Raw genomic sequence first — 22,343 nt, forward strand, 5'->3', positions numbered from 1 at the left:
TGTAGCCCACAACCCAGGCAGGAATGAGGTATTATTCCAAGGGGTCTCACTGTGGACTGCCACTGCAGCTTGAACAAGGCACAGACATAGAGAAGTCAGTCGGCTGCCTGTTAGATTTGTAGGGCTCTGAAAGGCCAATTTGCTGGGATTAACAGAGGTCTGGCTTAATAAATGTGTCTGCTTGCCTAATAGATTTAGTAAATGAACCTTACAATACTTGATTTAATTTAACATTGCGCACTAGGTATCGGTGGCCAACAAAGAATTCAGGAATCCTGTTGAGTGTTCCAGGTTTGCAGGGAAGGTGAAATCAGCCATGATGCCATAGCAGTTGACAAAAAACAAAAGCAATTTGGAAAACAAAATTAGCTCCTGCCTCTTCCCTAGTATGGAAGCCTGTGGTCTGCCATCTGGGGACCAAGTGTTCCCATTCAGCACTATTTGCTGTGATTCAGAGCCCTGACTGGCTGGTAGGATGGCACATTCTCTCCCACCACAGATGGCCTTCCCTTTGTCCTGCAGCCCTGCACCCTTGTTTGGCCCCTGGATCTCCTGGGGAAACATACAGATGGAGAGAAGATCAAATGTGCAGGGACAAGAGGAATTTCACCACTCTCAAAAGAGGTGCCTTTGCCTGGCAGATTTCAGCCACCCAAGTCCAAGGTTACAGGATTGTGTAGAGGAAGGAAGAGGGGAAATAGACCACTGAGAGCTGAAGAAGATGACATAGAAGTAGTGAACATTTCAGGAAGAGACAGCTGTTAAGGGGAAAAAATGCCTGGTGATGAAATGTGGGAAGATGATAGCTGAGGGTATAGAATCAAAATGGAGGACAATGGAATATAGCCCTGGTCAGAGAAAGTCATTCATGGAATCAGGAAAAGTAAAATCACATTGATTGTTCTTTTCATATCTTCTCTCCCAACATTTTATTATGGAAAACTTCAAATATACACGAAAGTTAAAATAAGTTTACAGTGAATATCCATATACCCACCATCTGTAGTCCACCATTAACATTTAATATGCTTGTTTTATCACATGTGTGTCTCTCTTATCTGTTCTGTCCATCCATCCATCAATCTTAAGTTTTGACTGATTTCAAATTTTAAACACCAGTACACCTCAATGCTTAAGCTTGCAAGTCATTAGCTAGAGTTCAGTATTTGTTTATATTTTTCTCCCCACGGTGGTGTAAAATGTATCCGTATGAAATAAACAAATCTAAAGTGTGAACTTTCTGAGTTTTGACAAACACATTCACATGTAACCCAAACTCCTGTCAAAATATGTGGTATTACCATCACTCCAGAAATTTCTCTCGTTCCCTTTCTCAGTCAATACTCACCCCCAATCCCCAAAACCAACCACTACTTTCTTTTCCATCATAGATTAGATATGCCTGTTCTAGAACTTCATCCATATGAACTCCTTTATGTAAGGCTTCTTTCATTTCTTATAGGTTTGGGAATTATCCCTACTCTTGTATGTATCAGTATATTTTTGCCTTAATGTTCTTTGTGTGAATATACTGTGGCTTTTTAAATTATTTTCCTATTGGTGAATTCCTGGGCTGTTTCCATTTTGGGGCTATTATGAATAAGCTTCCAAGAAATTTTTGTTTGTTTGTGGGCATGTGTTTTCTTTTCTCTTGACTAAATTCTCAGGACTGTAATTGCTGTCATAAAACAGGAAATGGTACAACTACTTTGGAAAAATTGTTGTAATTTCTTATAAAAATAAACTTTTTCCTAAGTGCTTATGTCATTTCACATCCTACCAAAAAATGTATGAGAGTTCCACTGGCTCTGCATCCTTAATATTTTATATTATCATTTTTAAAGAAAATTTAGCCATTCAGTTGTGTCTATAGTGGTGTCTCGTTTTTATTCCAAAAAAGTATGACTAGGAATGAAGCAAGCGAAAGTCTTCTAACAGGTAAGATTGAATGGGTTGACCAGTAGAGACTAGAAAGTTTTCCAAAAGCCATTCATTGATTCTTTATATTATGCTTGCTGAATAGGTGCTCACAACTCTTCCAACCCAAAGCTTTCATTTAAAAGATAAAGAACTAAGGCCCAAAATGGGGACGAACTTTGTCCAAGGTAATTTATTACAGTAGTAATTTAATAAAGCCAGAGTTTCAAATCTTTGTTCTTCTTCTACCAGAGATGGCAACTCTGTGGCATACATATTGTTTTTCCATGGTCACGGCCAACAGTGGTATACTGAACCCAACTTGACTTCAGCTTCCTTCTCAACACAGGACACTAAACAGCCACCATCTGCCCCATGGGAGTTGACATACATCACAGAACCTACGTGCAACTGATTCGTTGTTTAATTCAGAAGACTGTACCCTTGCGTATATTGTTGCTGAGCCTTAAAAATACTTGAACTCTGGGGATATGACCTTAGTTAAAGGAAAGAGTGTATCTCTTTCTATAACTCTCTTCTTTCACACAGCAAACAAAAAGAAAGTGTCTCACAAGTGTAGGGCAGTATCTCTAATCTTGCCCACTTCCAGCTATCAGCCTCATCATAAAATAATGGAGCTACAGAACTGTATTTTTATTTTATATTTTATTTTATTTTATTTTATTTTGTTTTGTTTTATTTTATTTTTAATTTTTTTTGAGAGAGAGAAACAGTGCGAGTGAGGGAAGGGCAAAGAGAGACGGATATGCAGAATCAGAGGCAGGCTCTTTAATTTTGGTTTATTTTATTTTTTAAAGTTTTAATTTAAATTCCAGTTAGTTAACATACAGTGTAATATTAGTTTCAAGTGTATAATCAAGTGTTAAGATTACCAGGTGCTATCACAACCAGTGCACTCCTTAATCCCCATCACCTGTGTAACACCCCCCTCCCCACCACCACCACTTCCCTTCCGGGAAATCATCAACTGGTTCCCTGTAGTTAAGCCTGTGTCTCGATGTATCTCTCTTTTTTTTCTCCTTTGCTCATTTGTTTTGTTTCTTAAATTCCACACATGAATGAAATCATATGGTATTTGTCTTTCTCTGACTGACTTATTTCAGTTAGCATAATACTTGTGGTGCAATGGTAGTCTGTCTGACTCCAGAATTTTAAAGCAGAAGAAATCAAATCATGTTTCCAAGGCCCACTTGAGTATTCTGAGCTGGAAAGGATTTCCAGTCTTGCAGCAGAGACATTGTCTGAAAGCTGCATCTTTGAACCTCTTCAGAGATCTGGCACACATGTCTAGGTCATGTTCAGTTAAGAGTGCATGAGTATGCTTTGTAAGTGCTGGCCCATGCCCACCCCCTCAAAGAGCTGCTCTATGCATCCCCAGCTGACCACATTCTTGGTCTCCTTCCCATTGCTGTCCTGACACACAGAGAGGAGAGGGAGTCTGCTCATCTGTGCTTGTGACCTTTCTGTAAAAGCTGCCTTATAGCAGCTTGTACTGTTCTGTCTTATAAACAACAGGGACTTGGAAAGGCACAGGCTTAAGCTGACCACTGAATAATGACTCTTCAACCTCAGGACCTGCATTCTTCTCTTCAATAAGCACCTGCTTTTATCAAGATCCTAATTCTCAGGAAAATAATATAATTATTTTTTTCTCTCTATTCTTGGGAAACCCCCATATGTTATGATAATAAAGCAGAAAAATAACTAAAATGGTCATAGATATGTATGTTTATGTATTTTCTGACCTATGTAAAATGCTAGAAGTGTTTGGCAATGGAAAACACAGAATAAAGCAAGAAGCCAGTGATCTGACCACGCATCCATCATACATATATATATTCTGTTTGAAGGCTATGGCCAAAGATGGAGATACAGAAGGTGGGGGATACCGAAGTAAATAAAATGTGATCACCCCCTGAAAGGTCCAATCAAGGTGAATCAAATATTCTGAAATATTCTGAAAGGTCCAATCAAATATAGGAGAAAATGCAAGTGACACAGAATATTGGAGGAGAAGAGAAATAAATGATCTATTCCCAGAGCCAGCTGGAATAGGTTACAAATGTTGCTTCTACTTTGTTTTTGGAGAAGGAACAGAGTGACATGCAAAATCCAGAGTGTCCAGTCTTATCTTCATCTTTCAGGATTACATGTTACAATAAATTTCAAGCATATTAATACTCTTCCTGGATACTGGGTATAATCCCAGTTTTTGGAAGCTATGAAAAGTCATTTTTTTCCCTTTTTCAAGTGAGGACTGCTTGGGGATACACAAATACTATGCAGATTTGTGATAGTCTGAGATTTATAAGAAAGGAAGAAAATCTGATATCCCACAGAAGACTAAATCGATATTTCAACTCTTGTCTTTAGCCCCTCATCACTCTGGATAGCAGCATTTCTTTCACCTTCCTGGTGGAGGGAACCAACACCATCACTGTGCAGGTGGCTTCTGGGAATGCCCTTATTCAGGACACAAAAGATATCGCTGTTCATGGTAAGCCCTAAAAATGGTTCTGTGATGCCCCCTCTTGCCCAACCAATCCCCTCTGCTTACCATGATGGCAATCCCTGTCTGCTTTGGAAATTCCTCAGGCCTGAGAAAAATTATGTAGGTCAAAAGCTTTCCAAACACACTTTCTACCTTGTTCCTGAATAGACACTGAGGTTATAAGAGAAACTGGCACAGATGGGCATGGAAAAGCCCTTCTTATTCCCCTAGAAGTATGTGCACCACATCCTGACATGGTTCTCATTAGACAAAGACATATCATACATTGAAAGACACCAAGCTAGAAAGACTATCATAGAACCATCTAGATATGACATCCTCCTGATGTATCTACAACATGTATGCATCACCTACCCTTTGTGACCATGGGCACCAGTGATTTCAAAAGAGGAGTCATGGTCCCTGACCTTGCAAAACTCATAGATCAGTTACTGAGATGAACTACACATAATTAATTGTTGGAAATTCTATCATCCTTGGCTGCAAAGGCTCAAAAGCAAGGCTAAGACTATGAGGGCAGAGCTAGAAAAGAGCAGGTAAATGGCGCCACCATCCTGTTCTCAATCTTGGAGAACCATTCCTAACTACTAATTATTTTAAATCACATTTTGCTTCTAGCACCATCCCACACAACCTCCCCCAGGCACCTAAAGACTGCTACTCTACCTGGGGGTTTCTAAAAGGTTGTACTAAGGTATGTGATGCTCTCACTCAGACCATATTTCTTCAGCCTCACTTCAGATGAGTGCCTTTTCCTATATCTCTGCAAACTTGATACTCTGGCTCTGTCATCGGGCATCTGGAAGCCTTTTTTCACCAAACATTTTTATTGAAGTGTGCATTTAACAAAATTAGTTTAGAGAGAGAGAGAACATGAGCCAGGGAGAGGGGCAGAGAGAGAGAGAGAGAGAGAATTCCACACAGGCTTCACACCCAGTGTGGAGCCCCACACAGGGCTCAGTCCCAAAATCATGGGATCATGACCTGAGCCAAAATCAAGAGTCAGGCACTCAACTGATAGAGCCACCCAGGTGCACGTATTGCAGTATAAATTTAATTCAGTGAGTACATAAATTATAAGTGTTTAGTTTCAAGACTTACCACAACATAAACAGACTTGTGTACCCACCAGCCAAGTCAAGAAACTGAGCATGACCCACACCCTAGAAATAGGGTTTCAGTCTACTCCCATGAAACAGTTTCTAGGAGGAAGGTCACAGGAACTGAGGGAGGGCAAATGTCAAGGCTCCATTCCAACCAAACACAGCTTATAAATGCATTATCATTGGCTCTGTGTGATACTACCAACAGTAGCAAATATCTTCTTCTTCTGGGGTTTCATGAGTACCTTTTGTTTCAACTAATATTTTACCAGAAGAAGGGCTTAAGATGCTAGGAACTCCTATCTGGTAGGAGCACAAATCCACTTCCATTCACTAAGTCCCACCTTCTTTTCAGAAGCCAAGAAACACGCTGATAAGAAGGAATTTTAGCTGAGGCTGCATGGAAGACTGGACCCTTTCCCTAAAGCACAGTGGTCTTGTCAACTGCATCCCTTTCTAGCTCTACTCACATACCCTCTCTCTTTGCAGAATACTTCCAGTCCCAACTCTTGTCATTCTCTCCAAACCTGGATTACCACAACCCTGACATTCCTGAGTGGAGGCAAGATATTGGTAATGTCATCAAGAGAGCTCTGGTTAAAGTAAGTTGGTTTTTTCTTTGCTTACATGTTAGTGTATCAAGAGAAAAACAAATGGTCTGGTCCAGAATAAAGTTTCCTGGGTTAATACCACCATTCTACCGTTCTATAAGAAGTCTCTCTCTGTAAAAGGAGAGATAAGAATGAGGAGTGTAAAGCAAGGAGGGAGTAGGGACAGGGGAGGAAAGACAGATAGAAAGACAGGAACCAGTGTTTGAAGATGGGAATTGGCCTTGTCTGTATACCGAGTTTTCTAAGACAAGAGCTTGACCCCTTTAATGAACTAATGGATGGAGCACTCATTGAGTCTGTACAAAGATCATTCACTATGCTTGTTCTTTGCCCATTAGGGGGGATTCTTAACCAGATATTTGGACTCACAAGACTACCATTGGCTATATGTGACAATCATAAGGCTACAAGCCGGAGAAAAGAACATACCTTCAGGGTAATAGAGTTCTAGATTTAACCCAAGGTTAGATTGGCCGTAGAGAGCTTTGAAAGGGTTTTGTTAACCCTTTGCTCAGAACTAGGTACTAGAATGTAATGACGAATACAACATGGGCTTTGAAACACAGAGATAAGTCTAACATGTGCTTAGTTCTATGGCAGAGGCATGGTCAGCGTTGCAAAAGAGCATGAAGAAAAGGAGGATTCACTCTCCCCAGGCAAATGCAGGATTAGCACATTATTTGTGAGTTAATAAATACTTGTGAGCTATTAGGATGGTCTTTTCAGGGAATATTTGAACTCTGTTTTAAAGAGTGCATGGTGGTTAATAGAGACAGTGTGGTGTCTTTCAGGTAGAATGAATAGTATGTGCAAGGCCATGGACTATTGAAAGAGTGGAGGATTTGGGGGAAATGGTAGAACTTAGTGTAGCCAGTCTATAGGCTATAAGGCAAGTGTGACTAGACTTGAGCTAGGATGGTTAGGGCAGATTGTGAAGCATCACAGAAGCCAAAAAGGCTCTGACATACATCTGGTAGACAGTGGGAATGGGACAAATGTTTTCTTATTCAAGCAAAATATACTGACAATAGTTTCATTTGTATTCAGACACTCATTCTGGTAACAGTGTAGATGTTGGGCTACTGAGGTGGGAAATGAATAGGTTGGGGAAGAAATTTCACAAAAGATGACTAGTTAAAAGAGTACTGTAGTTCTCTAGACCAGAGATAACAAGATCCCACAGAAGAAAGATTCAAAGGCCACTTAGGAAGTTGAACAGTAGAATTGATGACTAATAGAATATACTGTGAATGAGATGGAGAGAGAAGCTTTCTGATTCCAAGACCCGGGGGGTGGGGTGGGAGGTGGGAGATGGCCTTGCCCTTAGGCCATGGAGGAGAAACATGCTTAAGGAATGGTAGTAGTATGATTTATATAATAGTATGATGTAGAGTATGGTAATAATATGATTTTGTATGTGAGTTCAGAGCACATGAGTAGCAGTTGGGTGTGATAACCAGGGTAGTTGAAAATATAGATCTGAAGGTCAAGTGCATGTTCTCCCTGAAGGCAGAAATGTGGAGCAGAGACTGGAGGTGATCAGGGCTCCCAGGAGGTGCTCCCTAAGGCAGAGGAGGACCATCCAGGGAAGGACCTGGAGAAGGAGCTAACAGAAAAAAAGAAGAAGGCAAAGAGAGTGATTTAAGAGCATCCCTGTGGGGAGTTGTCTACCAGATGATCTTTTTACAAAAGATTATTCATAGAAAGGGATGAAAATGCCCTTGTTCTTATATGCATGTTAACTGTGAAACATCCATAATTATGTTATATTTTGTATGATTGTGTTTATTAAAAGCATACTAGTTTTTTTAATAAATGACTTGGTAATCCTAATAATAATACTAATAAGTAATAATAATCAGATGTGTCGGCTGATGCCTGGATCTTAAATCTCATGAGGGTCTGTCTCTCTAGTGTCCCTTTGGATGGAATTAATGAATCTAGACAGCTACAGAGTCCCTCCAAGATTGCTAATTGACTGATACCCCCTAAGACCACTGTTCCCTGGGACAAAGGGTCAACCCAGCCATTGGGTGATCCTCTGTGCTTTGCCCTTCAGAATGGTCTCTGGAGACTTGCTTCCCCTGGCTGATTAGGATGAGGCCTTCTTGCCCCATAGACTTGGGCACAAAGGCTTTCACTTCTTGGGGTCATGCATCCCAACAGGAAACCGAGGCATCTGGCAAAGCCAGCTCCAAGGTATCTTCTGTGTTTGGTAGGCTCTTCGGGCTTCTGATTGCTGCTTGTTAGTTCTCTGCAAGATGATGCTCTCACCTTAATGTGTCCCTGGGAATTAACTCCAATGTGTGAACCTAGTCCCAAATAGGAATCAGAGCTGAGCAGATGGAGAACAACCCCTCCCTTTCTATTCAGTCTGGCGACTGTTTATTGAGTCTCTACTCTGTGCAAGCATCTTCAGAAGAGTGGGCTAGTCCCAAAGACTCCCAGGAACATCTGGGCTAACATTCATAAGAACCTCTCAGGGAAAAGATTATACCGGCCAAATATACTCTTGGTACAATTGAGATGATCTAAGTCCCTGAAACATGGTAGACATGGTATCTGGAAGTATACTGGTGTGAGAGGCTTAATGGAGAAGGTCATTGCCAATGGATATAGTGAGGGGAGACTTCTTGGAGGAGGCGGGTATTTCTGACAAATCAAAAAGTACCCTATTTGGATTGGCAGCAGGGAAGAGGTGTTCTGGATAAAGACCCTCAGGAGACACATAGGAAAGAATAACCATACTCTTTTCATGGGTAAGGAAAGCTCAGAGTTTTGTTTTCTTCAGGAATTTGCCTCCAGACAGGTGCTTAATTTTAAGTTTTTATCAAAAACTAATAAAATCCTTTTACTAAACATTCAGGAATAGAAAAAGTTTCTCTTATGATCTCAGCATCTTAACACAACTTGTACTATTTTATTTTGCTTTTTTACTCCTATACATTTTTACTTTTATAGGGTTGTAACCAAAGAAATATAAGGAAATAGATCAGAATAGAGCCCTCATAAGTGGTTTTCCATGTTGGCTGACTGTACTAATTATCATCGTAATGGTAAAATAACATTCTGTCAGATGATTATACCATTATTCCTTTTTTTTAATATTTGAGTTTTTCTCCATTTATTTGCTATTACAAATAATGCTTTTCTTCCTGTATGTGGCCTTTTCTATATTTTGGATCATTTCCTTAGGACAGACGCTCCCAAGTTACAGTTACCAAATGAAGGGTCTGAATATTTTAATGGCCTTAAAGTAAGTCTTTTGAAAAGCAAATTGGCAAAGTGAATTGGTTTTTAGGGCTGGCAGCAACAAATGAGGGAGCCTCTTAAGCCTCACCAATATTAGCGATTTTAACTTAATAAAAAAAATCCTGCTTTCGTAAGTGATAGGGTTGCTTGGCTTGTTTTTTTTTTTTTTTTAATTTGCATTTCCCCACCTTTGCTTGTAACCTCTCATTCCTTGTTTGCATTCCATGTCCATATTTTCACCAGAGCTCTAGTCCTCTCAGTGCAGAAAAATGGAAAATAAGGGAGAAGCTTTAGCCAATGTTCCCAGCAAACAAGATTTTGAAAATCATCATAGTATTTTAGTTTCAGTAAAAATGTATGTAAGAACCAGAGGAGGTAGTGAAACTAATAATAGCACTTCTAAGGGGAAACAGAAAGAAAGACTGGAGGAATATTGAAAGGTGTGCCTAAAATGCTGTTTAGAAAACACACATGAGGGGCGCCTGGGTGGCTCAGTCCGTTGTCAGCTTTCAGCTCAGGTCATGACCTCATGCATGGTTCTGAGCTGTCAGCACAGAGCCTGGAGCCTGCTTCAGATTCTGTGTCTCTCTCTCTCTCTGCCCCTCCCCCGCTCACACTCCATCTCTCTCTCTCAAATAAATAAACATTGTAAAAATTTTAAAAAACAAAACATTAACCTTATATCCCTGTGCACTCTGCTCCTGGCTATGACCAGGGGAGGCCGGCTGCTCTAGGGCTCCACTCTGTGGTCTGAACCTCCCTGCAGGTAACCAGCGTCCCAGAAGACCAGATCCTGGTTGCTGTGTTCCCTGGTCTCCCCACTTCGGCAGAACTCTTCATCCTTCCCCCCAAGAACTTGACAGAAAGGAGGAAAGGCAACGAAGAGGACCTGGAACAAGTAAGTAACAGGACACTTGGCCAGGATGCTTGCCTGCTGCCCACAGTCTGAGGGCACACAGTGATACTTCCAGCCACAAAGGGAGGGGAGCTTTCTCCCTTGGGTCCAACAGCCCATGAGTCTGCGCAGCCCCCCAGGGCGGCGCAGAGCAACCAGCCTGGCCTGGAATTAGTGCCAGTGCACACAGACCGGAGCATTTGGCGTGCAAGAAGGGAAATTGTCCCTGGCAGCGCTCATTCCAACAGTGGGCATCCCTGAAAATTTACTTGGGTCTCCTGCCAGGTGACCTGCCCTGGGGGAGACACAGGAGGGAGAAGGAGGAATTTAAGTTTCCTTTTCTGTTTCTGGGAAAATGTGCTTCTTGTCTCTAACCATCCTGGTCATTGTAAGTTCCTCTTTAGGAGAGAAAATGAATCGCTTCTAACCATGTTAGTGTGGTGAGAGATAGATTGCTTTATCTTGCTTTGACTAAGGAAACAGTGTGTCCGAAGGGATGGTGATTTACTATCCGCATCAAATGGGTGTGTGGCTCCTGTGATGGGCACACCATTCTTTTTTTTTTTTTTTTTTNTTTTAGCTATTGTGGAGAGGGGCACACCATTCTTGAAGTAAAAGGGCTGGTTCTCCCTCACTCACCTACTTACCCTGCCTTCTGGTGACACTAAGTCAGGAGAAGTAAATACAAGTGAGAATGGGAGGTGCCTAGGTGGCTCAGTTGGTTAAGCATCCAACTCTTGGTTTTGGCTCAAGTCATCATCTCATGATTTGTGAGATGGAGCCCTAGGTTGGGGCTCTGTGCTGACAGTGCAGAGCCCGCTTAGGATTCTCTCTCTCTGCTCCCTACCCCACTCACACTCTCTCTAAAACCTAAACAATTGTTTTAAGTGAGAATGGGGCTTCTAAACATCAGCAGGAATCATGCATTTGCTCCCACATGAGGACATCTTCTGTGTCCCTGTGCTACTCGCCTGGCCATCCCCTCCTCCGCACGGCCATCCAGTCATCCTCTGGCAGCACAGATACCAGCACGGTCCATTTCTCTGGAAAATGCAGCAGATCCTTGCCTTGTACAGCTGATATTGAAGTTGGCCAGAAATAAATCCAACTTCTCAATGCATACATCACTTTTACAAGACCTCTTTATTCTGAAATAGCAAGTGGCGTGTGTGAACTATATTTGGAAGCTACAATATCCATCCATTTAGATAAATAGGTAATTACGGTGATGAATAGCAGCTGTGATATTAAGGCGCGTACAGCCAGATAAGAGTTAGGGACAACAGCCCAAGTCGGCCTCGGCTTTCATGTGGGAATTACAGAGTGATTAAATCGATGTTATGTGTTCCGGGACTTGCTGGAGAAAAGTAAAGAGGAAAAATTATCCCATAAAAAGAAGGCAGCTTCTGCTTTGATGTGTGCCTTCAATTGTCTCCAAAAGAGAAAAAGCAGAGAAGTGGGCTGGGGACATATATGCCTGCTTTCGTCCTGGCAGGGGTGTCTCTGCCCTGTGTGTGTTACTTCATTAGATTAAAGAACTAATAATCAGTTGATGTTCTTTCATTGTAAACCATAATAAGTTGTGCTATGGTGAGTTAGAAAGGCATGGATGAAAAAGCACCGAACCAGGAATTGAATGAGACATCCATATCTGTTATAAACTGTAATTCACTAAGTAACTTGGGATATACCTCTCTCTGTCTCCAGCCCAAGCAAAAAGCACCAACTACTTCCCTGGCCTCACAGGGCTCCAAGGGCTGTGAGAACCAAATTGATGAAAGTGTCCCAATATCCTGTCTTCTGATTGAACATGGTCACTGTTTGCCTGTTGACCCTGGCTTCTTACTCCACGAGGAGCAGTGTCTCATTTCATGTCTTCCTGTGCATCTCTCTCTCTTTTTCAGATTGTGGAGATGCTGTTTAATGCTCTGAACCAAAACTTGGTTCAGTTTGAGCTAAAACCAGGGGTTCAAGTCATTGTGTATGTCACACAGCTGACATTAGGTGAGTGCCTGCTGGGATCCAGGGGGAAATGGGTGTGGTGATCTGTTATCCTGGGAAGAAAAGGGAGGAGATAATTAGCAGACACTTCTCCACAAATCCCTCAAAATAGCTTTGGGGGCAGGGCTCTTTTGTGTAGTGATGGTTATGAAAGATTAATTACATCTTTCTTGGGGCTTCCTGTTGAGGTGGCAGAAAGACTTCATTAGAAGTGGCTTTGCTGTTGAATCCCTGGATGACCTTGGGGAATACCTACAGTGTCCTTAGGCTTTGACTTAATTGGTTGCTTAGCTGGCTGGCTGGCTGGTTGGTTGGTTGGTTGGTTGGTTGGTTGGTTGGTTTTTAATCTGCCATAGTCAAAATTATATGGGGTAATCCTCAGGGTTTCTTAATTTCTATGATTCTCTAATTCCATGAATTTTGGTTGGGAGGCTAGATCAGATAACTTAAAAACAAACAAACAAAAAAACACATTTCATTTATATCTGGTAAGTCTAAGTTGTTACAGAGATCATCTCTAGTGACTGATTTGTAAAAGAAATTTGAAAAGGTATGTCCTGTTGGGCATCTACTACTAGCTCTCTGGGAGAGCCTATTTGCTAAATATCTCTTATGAATATAAGACTTTGCAGATGTAGAGGTTCCAGATGTGCCCAAACTGTAGTGTTTTAGCAGAGAAGTGTAGAGGAGGAAAATGAAACCCTGCATCAGTATTTAATCGAAAGTTCCCAATGGGCCACCCATCATTATGTTGACAGGGACTCAGGCTAAGAGAAAGAGCATTCAAGCCCTCCTTCTACTCCCCTTAGCTAGACACACATTGTTCAGTTTACACCAAGAACAGTAAATTTCCCCAGGCGGAGTAGAGGAATTGACTTGTCCTGAGAAGCTGTGATTGTGGATACTATTTTCATCATTGAAGCCAAGCTAGGAAGCTTGCAGGGCAGGGCAGTTGGAGATTGGATATATGGATGAACGTCAGCTGGCCTCCTTTCTCCAATGTGATCTCCCTCCATGTAGTAGCTTCCAAGTGAGCCATCTGCCTTTTTCTCCTAGCTCCATTGGTGGACTCCAGTGCTGGGCACAGCAGCTCGGCCATGCTGATGCTCTTGTCGGTGGTATTCGTCGGCCTGGCCGTGTTTTTGATCTACAAGTTTAAAAGGTATGCACTACTATCACTCAGTATTGATGTTGGGGCTAGATCCTTGGGAGCTGATTCTTCCTATAACCAATATCCCTGCACTCATCTCGAATATGTGAAATTGATCCTATTTGAAGCTTTGTTTGGCACTGGGGGGAAGCAGGAATGGTTGAGGGCCCAGGAGGAATAAATGGGTTTAAGAATCTGTAGTCTATCCAATTGATAGATATATTGAGTTAAGAAAGTAAGGGATAGCCTATGAAACCAATTTTTCTTTTCTCTTCAAGAGAAGTGCAAAGAGTTTTTAAACCTGACCTAAATTTCTAAAGTAAAGTCTTAGACATTCAGATCTTTTCTATAGCTTAACGTGCAGTTCAGGGTGGTTAAACAGACAAAATGTAGCAGAAACCTGGTGCACACATGAACACACACACACATGCATGCATGCACACACACATTTTCTTGTGTTGCAGCCACCTGGTCTCTCTGTGTAAATTTGCATGGTAAAAATACTCAGCCTTTACCCCTCTCCCTCTTTTTCATGTTTCTAAGGGCAACTGATCAGGAAAACCAGCTTCACATGTATTCACATATTATTCTTAAAGGCCACAGGAGAGGTGACGTAACAGGATACTTATTAAACATGAAATTGAAGCCAGCAATGCTGTACCATTATTTGAATAATGTAATACTTCTATCAAAAGGTGTCCTGGTTAAGACCATGAACTCTGAAATGAGAAAGACTCAATTTTTACATAGCATTTGTAGCTTTGGGCAATTGAATTTGCTAAGTCTTGGTCTCTTTATCTGTAAAGTGGAGAAAACAATGATACTTAATAGGCTTGCTCTACAGTTCAAAGGTAATCATATCTATACCTGGTACATAGTAAATAATCAAAAACACTAAACTATTATAGATAACAAAGAACATGCCTTCCAAATGTGCCTTCTGTGTCACCAACTGGCCCATGGTCAGCTCACAAAAGATTGTATCAGTGGCATAGAGAAGTGCTTCATAGAAATACTGGCTAAAGTGAAAATATCATTAATTATTTTGAAAGCAAAACTTAATCCTGAGAGTCTTTCTAGTCCCTGAGGTAATGCTATTAGATTTCAAAAGAAATCAGCGATATAGTTGCTTGCCTCCACCCTCTCCCCCAGCCCTCTTTAGCTGCTCTATAATGGATACCTCAGGCTTAAAAACACCACTTTCACTCAATACACATCTCGGGAGGAATCCTTCAACACCCTCCACCAGAAGGACAGAGTGACGTTTACCTTCCTACCCAATGAGTAGACCAGTATGTGAGTCATGTCCTCTTGGATCAAAACATGTCAAACCACCTGCCCGTGTTTCCTCTGAAGAAGGGAACAAACCTTCATATCACAAGTGAAGAGCAGGGCGCCTGGGTGGCTCAGTCAGTTAAGTGTCTGAGTTTAGCTCAGGTCATGACCCCACAGTTCATGGGTTCAAGCCCCGCCTTGGGCTCTGTTCTGACAGATCAAAACCTGGAGTCTGCTTGAATTCTGTCTCTCTCTCTCTCTCTGTGCCCCTCCCCTGCTCACTCTCTCTCTCTCTCTCTCTATCAAAAATAAATAAACATTTAAAAAAATTTTTAAAAAGTAGAGAGCAAAGATTGCATACAGAAACAGACTAGTCAGGGCAACACTCATTTGTGGATGTACTTCAGTTACATGCGAAGCACTCTTATTCATCCAAGGATTTGATTATGGGGAAGCCTGGTGGTTGCTAGAGCTTGAAGATCAAGTAACCCAAATTTATCACCTTCTGGCTTTTAGAACTCCATGGTTGCTAAGAACAAGAGCCAGTAGAAGTGCTGAAAAAGTATTTGTGTCAGGCATCTCCAAACTAAGGCAAGACATCTCATGACTTGGGAAATTTTCTGTTCTCTTATAAATGCTGCTACACTCCCTAGACAGTCAGTCAACTTATTAAAATAGGCGTCTCTAAATGTGTACGTTGGAATTCTTGAATCTCTGCCAGGTAATGACATCTCTGAATTATTCTACCTCTCTGGTCCCCAAAGATCAGCCAACTCTTTCTGTGTCCCTGGCAGTAAATCATGTAGCTAAAGCTACAGGAAGTGAACACCAACCAAACTGGATAAACAGTAGAGTCAGTTAAGTGTAACCAATCATCAGTTACCTTTTCTTCTCTACCTACCTTTTCTGGAAGTTTTCTTCAAAATGCTCAAGCACTTTGGTTAAGGGCCTGTTGGATCTTCTTTTATTTCTTTGGTCCTTTCTCCCTACACATCACCTGGAACTCCAGTGATGACTATATGGGAGGTGCCTGGCTTCCTATCAAGTAAAGGTCAGGTTCTTATCTACGATTCCCAGAGGCTTCTTTGTTTCTTTCATTACAGTCCAATAGAACTTTCTGCAGTGATGAAAATGCTCCATAATCTGTACTGTCCAATACAATAACCATTAGTATGACTGAGAAACTGAACTTTAAATTTTATTTAATTTTAATTAATTTAAATTTAAATATCTGTACCTGCCTAGCAAACACAGAGCACATCTAGAGAAAGGGCAGTTCTGTTTCTGTTTCCAGATCACTGACCATGCTGAGTTTTCAGACACAAAACTTTCTCTGTGTAATCATCAGCGTTAACTCATTAAACCACCTGTTCATTCCACAGACATTTACTGGGGGCTCACTTTGTGCCAGACACTGAAAACAATCTCAGTGTCCCAAATGATCGCTTAACAGGTGAAGGAAAAGAGAGCCACCATCAGCCCCAAGCTTCCTTTAAGTAAATAACACCTTGTTTCTCATCTTATTCTTGGAAAGCCGTCATGCAGTTTTAGACAATGATTTAGATGATGTAATTAGATATCATTTTGACCTGGTTTTTATTTTCTGAAAATTCTGCCTAACAAGACTTTCTTTCTATACTGTAATCTGTGTTTTTTTTTTCTGTTTATCCAAGAAAACTTTTGAGCTCCTCCCAAAGTCCAAAGGCTCCTAACACTTACAGTTGGAACAAACAAAAACTGACATTATTGTGGGTCACTTGGGTTGATCCATCTTCCTTCCCTTATTAAAACCTGTATGAATGTGGAGGCAAAGACATGCCCCTAAATCTCTTTATTGCTCTCCTTTCTTACCTGCAAAAATGGGGCTAGTCTGATATTCTCAACAGTCCTTGAAGTGCATGTAAGAAATGAAAAGCAATCTGATATTTTTTTTAAATGTGCAGAATATGACATAATTCTTTCAATTCCACCTGTCTATTGAAAATGTTGGGAAAATAATCTGCCTGTTGTTTAGAGATTGAAATAAAATGAACAGTCTTTATAAGGGCGGATTTTTCCAAATCCTCACAGGTATAACTAGGCAAGCAGGAAAAGGGGGAGGCAGTGAACTCTGGCTGCAGCTCTGAAGCCCACAGACTTGCATGATGAGGAATAGTTTGACTGCCTCCAGCACATAATAAATATTACAGTTGATCCCAGCATTCATGAGTAATATGTACTTTTATGATTAGAAGAAATCTAAGTAGTTAGGCTGCCTTTCTATTTAGATAAGAAGAAAGTAAGGGCCAGCATGAATTTTTAATTATGCGTATTTAGAGAGACCATGGTTTGCTGCCTCACATAGAATCTATTCATTTAAGGTTCTTGAAAATTACATTAAGCTGGGTTAGACCAGTAGGAGTCACAAGGACACCTCTCATAATGTACGTAAAGCAACCATTGAAGAAATGAGAATTGAATGTAAAGGAGTGGTAGAAACCACCCATGTAATCCCTGCTTTTGGCTCTTTCCTAATGAATTAGCTACAAGACAACCTTATTAAATGCTCACATACTACCTCATTGGGGTTGGAGTGAGAAAGGGAATACAGAAGCTTGAAAATACCACTCTTGGCACCAGGGCAACAGAGTGATTCTCCTTTAGAAATGCGCACAATGTTCTGGATTGGGGTGGGTGCCCAATATCTTAAGTTTTTTGTTTTTGTTTTTTTAATGTTTTTATTTATTTCTAGAAGAGAGAGAGAGACAGCATGAGCAGGGGAGGGTCAGAGAGAGAGGGAATCACAGACTGAAACAGGCTCCAGGCTCTGAGCCGGCAGTCAGCACAGAGCCCGACACGGAGCTCGAACCCACGAACCGCGAGATCATGACCTAAGCGAAAGTCGGACGCTTAACCGACTAAGCCACCCAGGTGCCCCCAATGTCTTAAGTTTTAATAATATTGCTAGGGATGAGCTTCATGAAATGTCTGGACTTTAATCCAATTTCCGCATCATTTAATGGAGTAAGAGGGGTCTCTTCTAGATATAATATTCCAAGGTAACAATGTTGTCTTTTTGTTTGAGAACATAATAAATGAGGGTAGAAAGAGCATAACCTTTGAGGGCATCTATCCATTCATTGAAACAAATACTTCCTAAAGATAAACATGTGCCAAGCACTGTGCTAAGTTGTGTGTATAGCAGTGAGGACAGAGACCATAGACCCAGAATGCATGGGGCTTTTAGTGTGATGCTAAATAAAGACAGAAAACTAGTCGGCAAAGCTGCCTATTACACCACCCTAAACCCAGGACTCTATCCATTTCTTCCTTAAATACTATCCCATAATTAAATCCTTTTAACAGGAGAGGTTGGGTGGTCAGGAGAGGCTTCTCAGAGCCAAGGTCTGTGGGTCAGAAAGGACACACCATCATGAGAAGAGTAGAAAGAGGGATGTTGTAGAGGGAATAGCTGTTTCAATGTGCTTGTCCCCAAAGTGAGGACAAGTGTGATGTAATAGATTCTTACAACTCAAAGCTTGGGGCTCAGAGCAATAGCCTCACCTGGGAGCTTGGAGAAATGCAGAATTTCGCCCCATCGTCTACAGACCTATAGAGTCACAACTGCATTTTAGCAAGAACTCGGGTGATAAATAAATACATTAAAGTCTGAGAAGCACTGGATTAGAGGAATTCAGAGGAGGCCACAGGACTGGAACACAGTGGGTCAGGGAATAATGGAGATGGGTCAGGAGATAATAGAGATGGGTCAGGAGATGAATCCTCCAAGAAGATTTCGATCTGAACCAGCCACACTCCAACCTCAAACCTTTCTGCCTTGTTTCCAAACCTACAACCTTTGTGTCTTTGAACAAAGTTATTTAGCTTTTCTTAATCCTCTCTACAATCCTGAAAGGAAGCTATTGTTATTCCCATTGAGCAGATGAGGAAACTGACTATCCAAGTATTTAAGATATTTGGCCCATGGGCGGTGTTCTGAAAATAGTATCAGTGGCTGGAAGTCTTTTCTTTCTTGGCTATTCATAAAGAAACCAATGGGGACTGATGAAGTAGATGCAACCTTAGAGAAAGCTGTCTTTTCACTGTGATAGAACCTTCTGAGTCTCAAAGTCCAGTTCCTTGAAAAGCTTCACGACAGATAAGTACTTTTAGGGTTTTAGTGTACGTGTGATCAACAGCATTGCCCTTCTGTTGATACCGATTTGTTTCTGACCCCAGAAGAAGGTGCAACCCTCAGAGAGTTTTGTGGTTTACATCTCCCCTGGACATCTGCTCTCTGGCCTTCTGCTTCTTGGCCTCATGGCTTCAGTGTCGGCATGACCAGCCTCTTTCCCTGACATGAGCCTGTCCTATATATAGCTTCTTCGTTCCTCTTATGACCCAGGATCTCCCAGTTGCCCAAGTTTGGCATCCCCTGTGATCATAATCTGATTTTTGTAGGAAAATCCCCTGGATTAACATCTATGCTCAAGTCCAACACGACAAGGAGCAGGAGATGATTGGGTCAGTGAGCCAAAGTGAAAACGCCCCCAAAATCACACTCAGTGACTTCACCGAGCCCGAGGAACTGCTGGACAAAGAGCTGGACACCCGGGTCATAGGTATGTGTGCTGGTACCACCAAGCTCCTGTGTCCTCTGTCCTCCAAACCCAAGGTCAGCCGGCCCATGTGGCCTGTCCTTCAGCTAGTATCAGACTGGAGGGGGGTGTAAAACAGCTGGCTACAGAGACATAATCATGCTCTAAAATTTGTCTGCCACTTCTGGCCACATTAAATTGGTATATATATATTTTTCCCCTTTAAAGTAGACCAGGATAGAAAGTGCTGTGGTTAGAGTGCAGGAGGGATAAGGCCAACTATGCATTACTGTTGGGATGTGTCTTTCTTTCTCTGAAGCAAAAGCAGATGTCCTAATTCATAAGCACATTAATATGGGCTCTGGTATCAGAGGGCCCTGGGTGCATTTTCTTGCTTTGCCAATCTGCTCGCTCTGTGACCCCCTCTTTACCTCACATTCCTCATCTGTGAAATGGGAATAATAGTGCCTACCTTCCAAAATTGTTGTGATAATGAAATGTGCCATTAGCACAGTGCCTGCCACATAGTACGTGTTCAATGCACGTTGCCTATGACCGTTGTCATCAATGGCAAGTAAGAAGGCAAAGCATTGCTCCCACGTTGTGTGTGGGTGTGAGAGATGGCACACCTTCACATCGATGACATAAGCCAATGAGCTGGTAGGATAGCCTGTTTGAGTGTCCTATTTAATAAATACATATTAAGCACCTGTTCAAGGTGGCTTGGTATTTAGCAGTAAATAAAATAGACCTAGACTCCTGCCCTCGTGAAATTGACATCCTCTCTCCCTCTGTCTTCTCTTCCCTGCAGGAGGGATTGCCACCATTGCAAACAGCGAAAGCACAAAGGAGATCCCCAACTGCACTAGTGTTTAATACCAACAAGCCACATGGTCAACCATCTTTCTGACTTTATTTTTGATGATTACTATTACTATTGTTATGGGAAAATGAAAATGTCTTTTTTACCTTTTGTTTACCAAGGGCCCCTTCATGAAGAGCAGGCAGATGCTCATTAGCTTTGGGAGGCAAAGGCATTCTTAGCCAATTAAATGAGACAAAAAAAACGAAATAGCTATATTTGTGCTGAGGGCAAAGGATGCATCTTCCCGTGGCCTCCTTGCTTTATTCTGCCACTGACAGTGTGAGGACTCTTTCTCCTTGTGGTCTCCTTTGTTGTTTGTTTGTTTGTTTTGGTTTTTTAATTTTTTTTATGTCGGGTTGGCTTTTCATTAACCTCCCATGTCCCGTCTTTCCCCCCTGCCCCCACAATCACCAACACCCTCCCCCCCAGCGCACACACCTACAACACAAACCATTTCCCAGTTAGATCTGCAGGAGGTGGGTTGGTGGGGAGTGAAAGTAGCTGCAGAAAGCGTGCACACCTTTATGAAGGAGGCCCTGCCTCGTGCATGTCGATAGCGAGGCTACAGGTGGCTTATTGTACATAATTACAATGTAAATAGCTTTTTATTTCCTAAGAAATAATTTAATGTTTAGTAAAAAAGAAAACTGAAAAAAGAAAGATGCGTGTGTCGGCTTATGCACTCACCCTCAGAGCTGACCAACCCCCAGGCCTGCTAGATGTGTTGGGTTCTGGACGCTCTTCAGTTGTCTGTCACACTTAACTCTTGCATCTCTGTGTCCATGCCATGGCTGGTTTCTACATGTGTATATAAAGGGGGGTGGGATGGGGAGGGCTTCTTTGGGACAATTAGTAAAGGAAGGACTCGAGTGACATCTTAGAACAATGAGGGTCTTTCTGTTCCATCTGTGACGTGGAAGAAGTTCCAAGGTGAAGCCCACCAGAGACTTCAATCTGAGACCCAGATGGGAAAACAAGGCTTCCCCTCCACAAGGAAAGCATTGAGGGTACTTTCCAGCCTGGGAAGGTGGTTTTCACTAATGAAGCTAGGCAATAGTTCTCAATGGAACAGTCTTTATGCTTTCTGGTTGGCTTCCATGGAAATGTATAATGCTCATGGAGAATTCCTGGACTGTTTTTAGCTCAGGAAAGTCCCCTGGGCACCAGATTAGGCCTAGCGAGTGCATCTTGGCACCGGAGTCCAAGAGGCTAGGAGGGAGGTGGCATTTGTGGAATCATGAGTCCATGTAAGCCCTGCAGGCCAGATAGGGGGCTAGCCTTTAATGATATTAGTCAAAGATGATTTTAGCAAAGCTGTGCTATTTGCTTGTCAGATGTACACAACTTCCTTAAAGTCAAATGTCTGCCTTGAGTTCCCTTAAGATAGTTCTTGCCTCTGGGGTGAGTGGCTTCAAAGCCAGTTTCTCCTTTCCAGCATCCCAGCCCCTTCACGCATTCACACACTCTCCTTCTTTTCCGTAGGGTCACTTTAAGCCATGCCATAAGCATTGTTTTCTTTTCAGGCTCAGCTTGAGTACACTTGTTTTAAAAAATGATATACTGTATATATACAGGAGGAAAGGCCGGATTTTTTGCCTGTTAATTTTTGTGAACTATTGTTCGCATTCTTCTCTGTGAGACCCCTAGAGAATGTGACCTAGAGAAACCTGACTGGCTACAGCATAGATAAGGATAAAGAACATTTCTAAAGATCCTGCTTTTTTGTTTCAAGGGTTAAATGGGGCAGACAATTGCAATACTTGTACTAAATACTGGAATACAAATGCATGAGTCATGTCTATATATACAGTATATGTACATATACTGTTCTTGATTTTATTGTTCCATTTGAATATTTCTACTGTAAAAAAAAGACAGTGGTTTTGAAATTGTTGAAAATAAATGTATTTTTGTACATCAAAGCTACATAACTGGCTGAGACTTTTTTCTTTGGGCAGTTTTCTTTATTGTTATCAGTTATTGCTACTCCAATGCTACATGGCAAAACAAAACAAAGAAAAAACAAATGGCTTACAACACAGAGATTTATGTTTTACTCATGAATGTTCAGGTTGGCTGTGGTTTGGTTGAACTCATTTGGGCCTGACAGATCTCTCCTGAACTAGTTTGGATGCGGTCTTCAGTTGGGTCTGGTCTTCTTCAT

The 22,343-nt window shown here is 41.7% G+C and overlaps 1 protein-coding gene across 1 annotated transcript in view; it reads left to right on the forward strand.

The window, feature by feature from the left end:
- The window catches only part of SORCS3 (sortilin related VPS10 domain containing receptor 3), a 564,865-nt gene extending 543,875 nt beyond the window's left edge, over positions 1-20,990 (forward strand). Inside the window, exons 23-29 of the mRNA XM_077748455.1 lie at positions 4,312-4,435; positions 6,043-6,155; positions 10,183-10,314; positions 12,216-12,315; positions 13,369-13,474; positions 19,178-19,338; positions 20,126-20,990. Of these exons, the coding sequence (XP_077604581.1) occupies positions 4,312-4,435; positions 6,043-6,155; positions 10,183-10,314; positions 12,216-12,315; positions 13,369-13,474; positions 19,178-19,338; positions 20,126-20,190 (801 nt within the window). The 3' untranslated portion in view covers positions 20,191-20,990. The remainder of the gene's footprint in view (positions 1-4,311; positions 4,436-6,042; positions 6,156-10,182; positions 10,315-12,215; positions 12,316-13,368; positions 13,475-19,177; positions 19,339-20,125) is intronic.
- The last annotated feature ends 1,353 nt before the right edge of the window (positions 20,991-22,343 follow it).

Source organism: Crocuta crocuta, unplaced genomic scaffold (assembly GCF_008692635.1).
Source record: "Crocuta crocuta isolate KB4526 unplaced genomic scaffold, BGI_CrCroc_1.0 scaffold619, whole genome shotgun sequence".
Classification (NCBI taxonomy): Eukaryota; Metazoa; Chordata; class Mammalia; order Carnivora; family Hyaenidae; genus Crocuta; species Crocuta crocuta.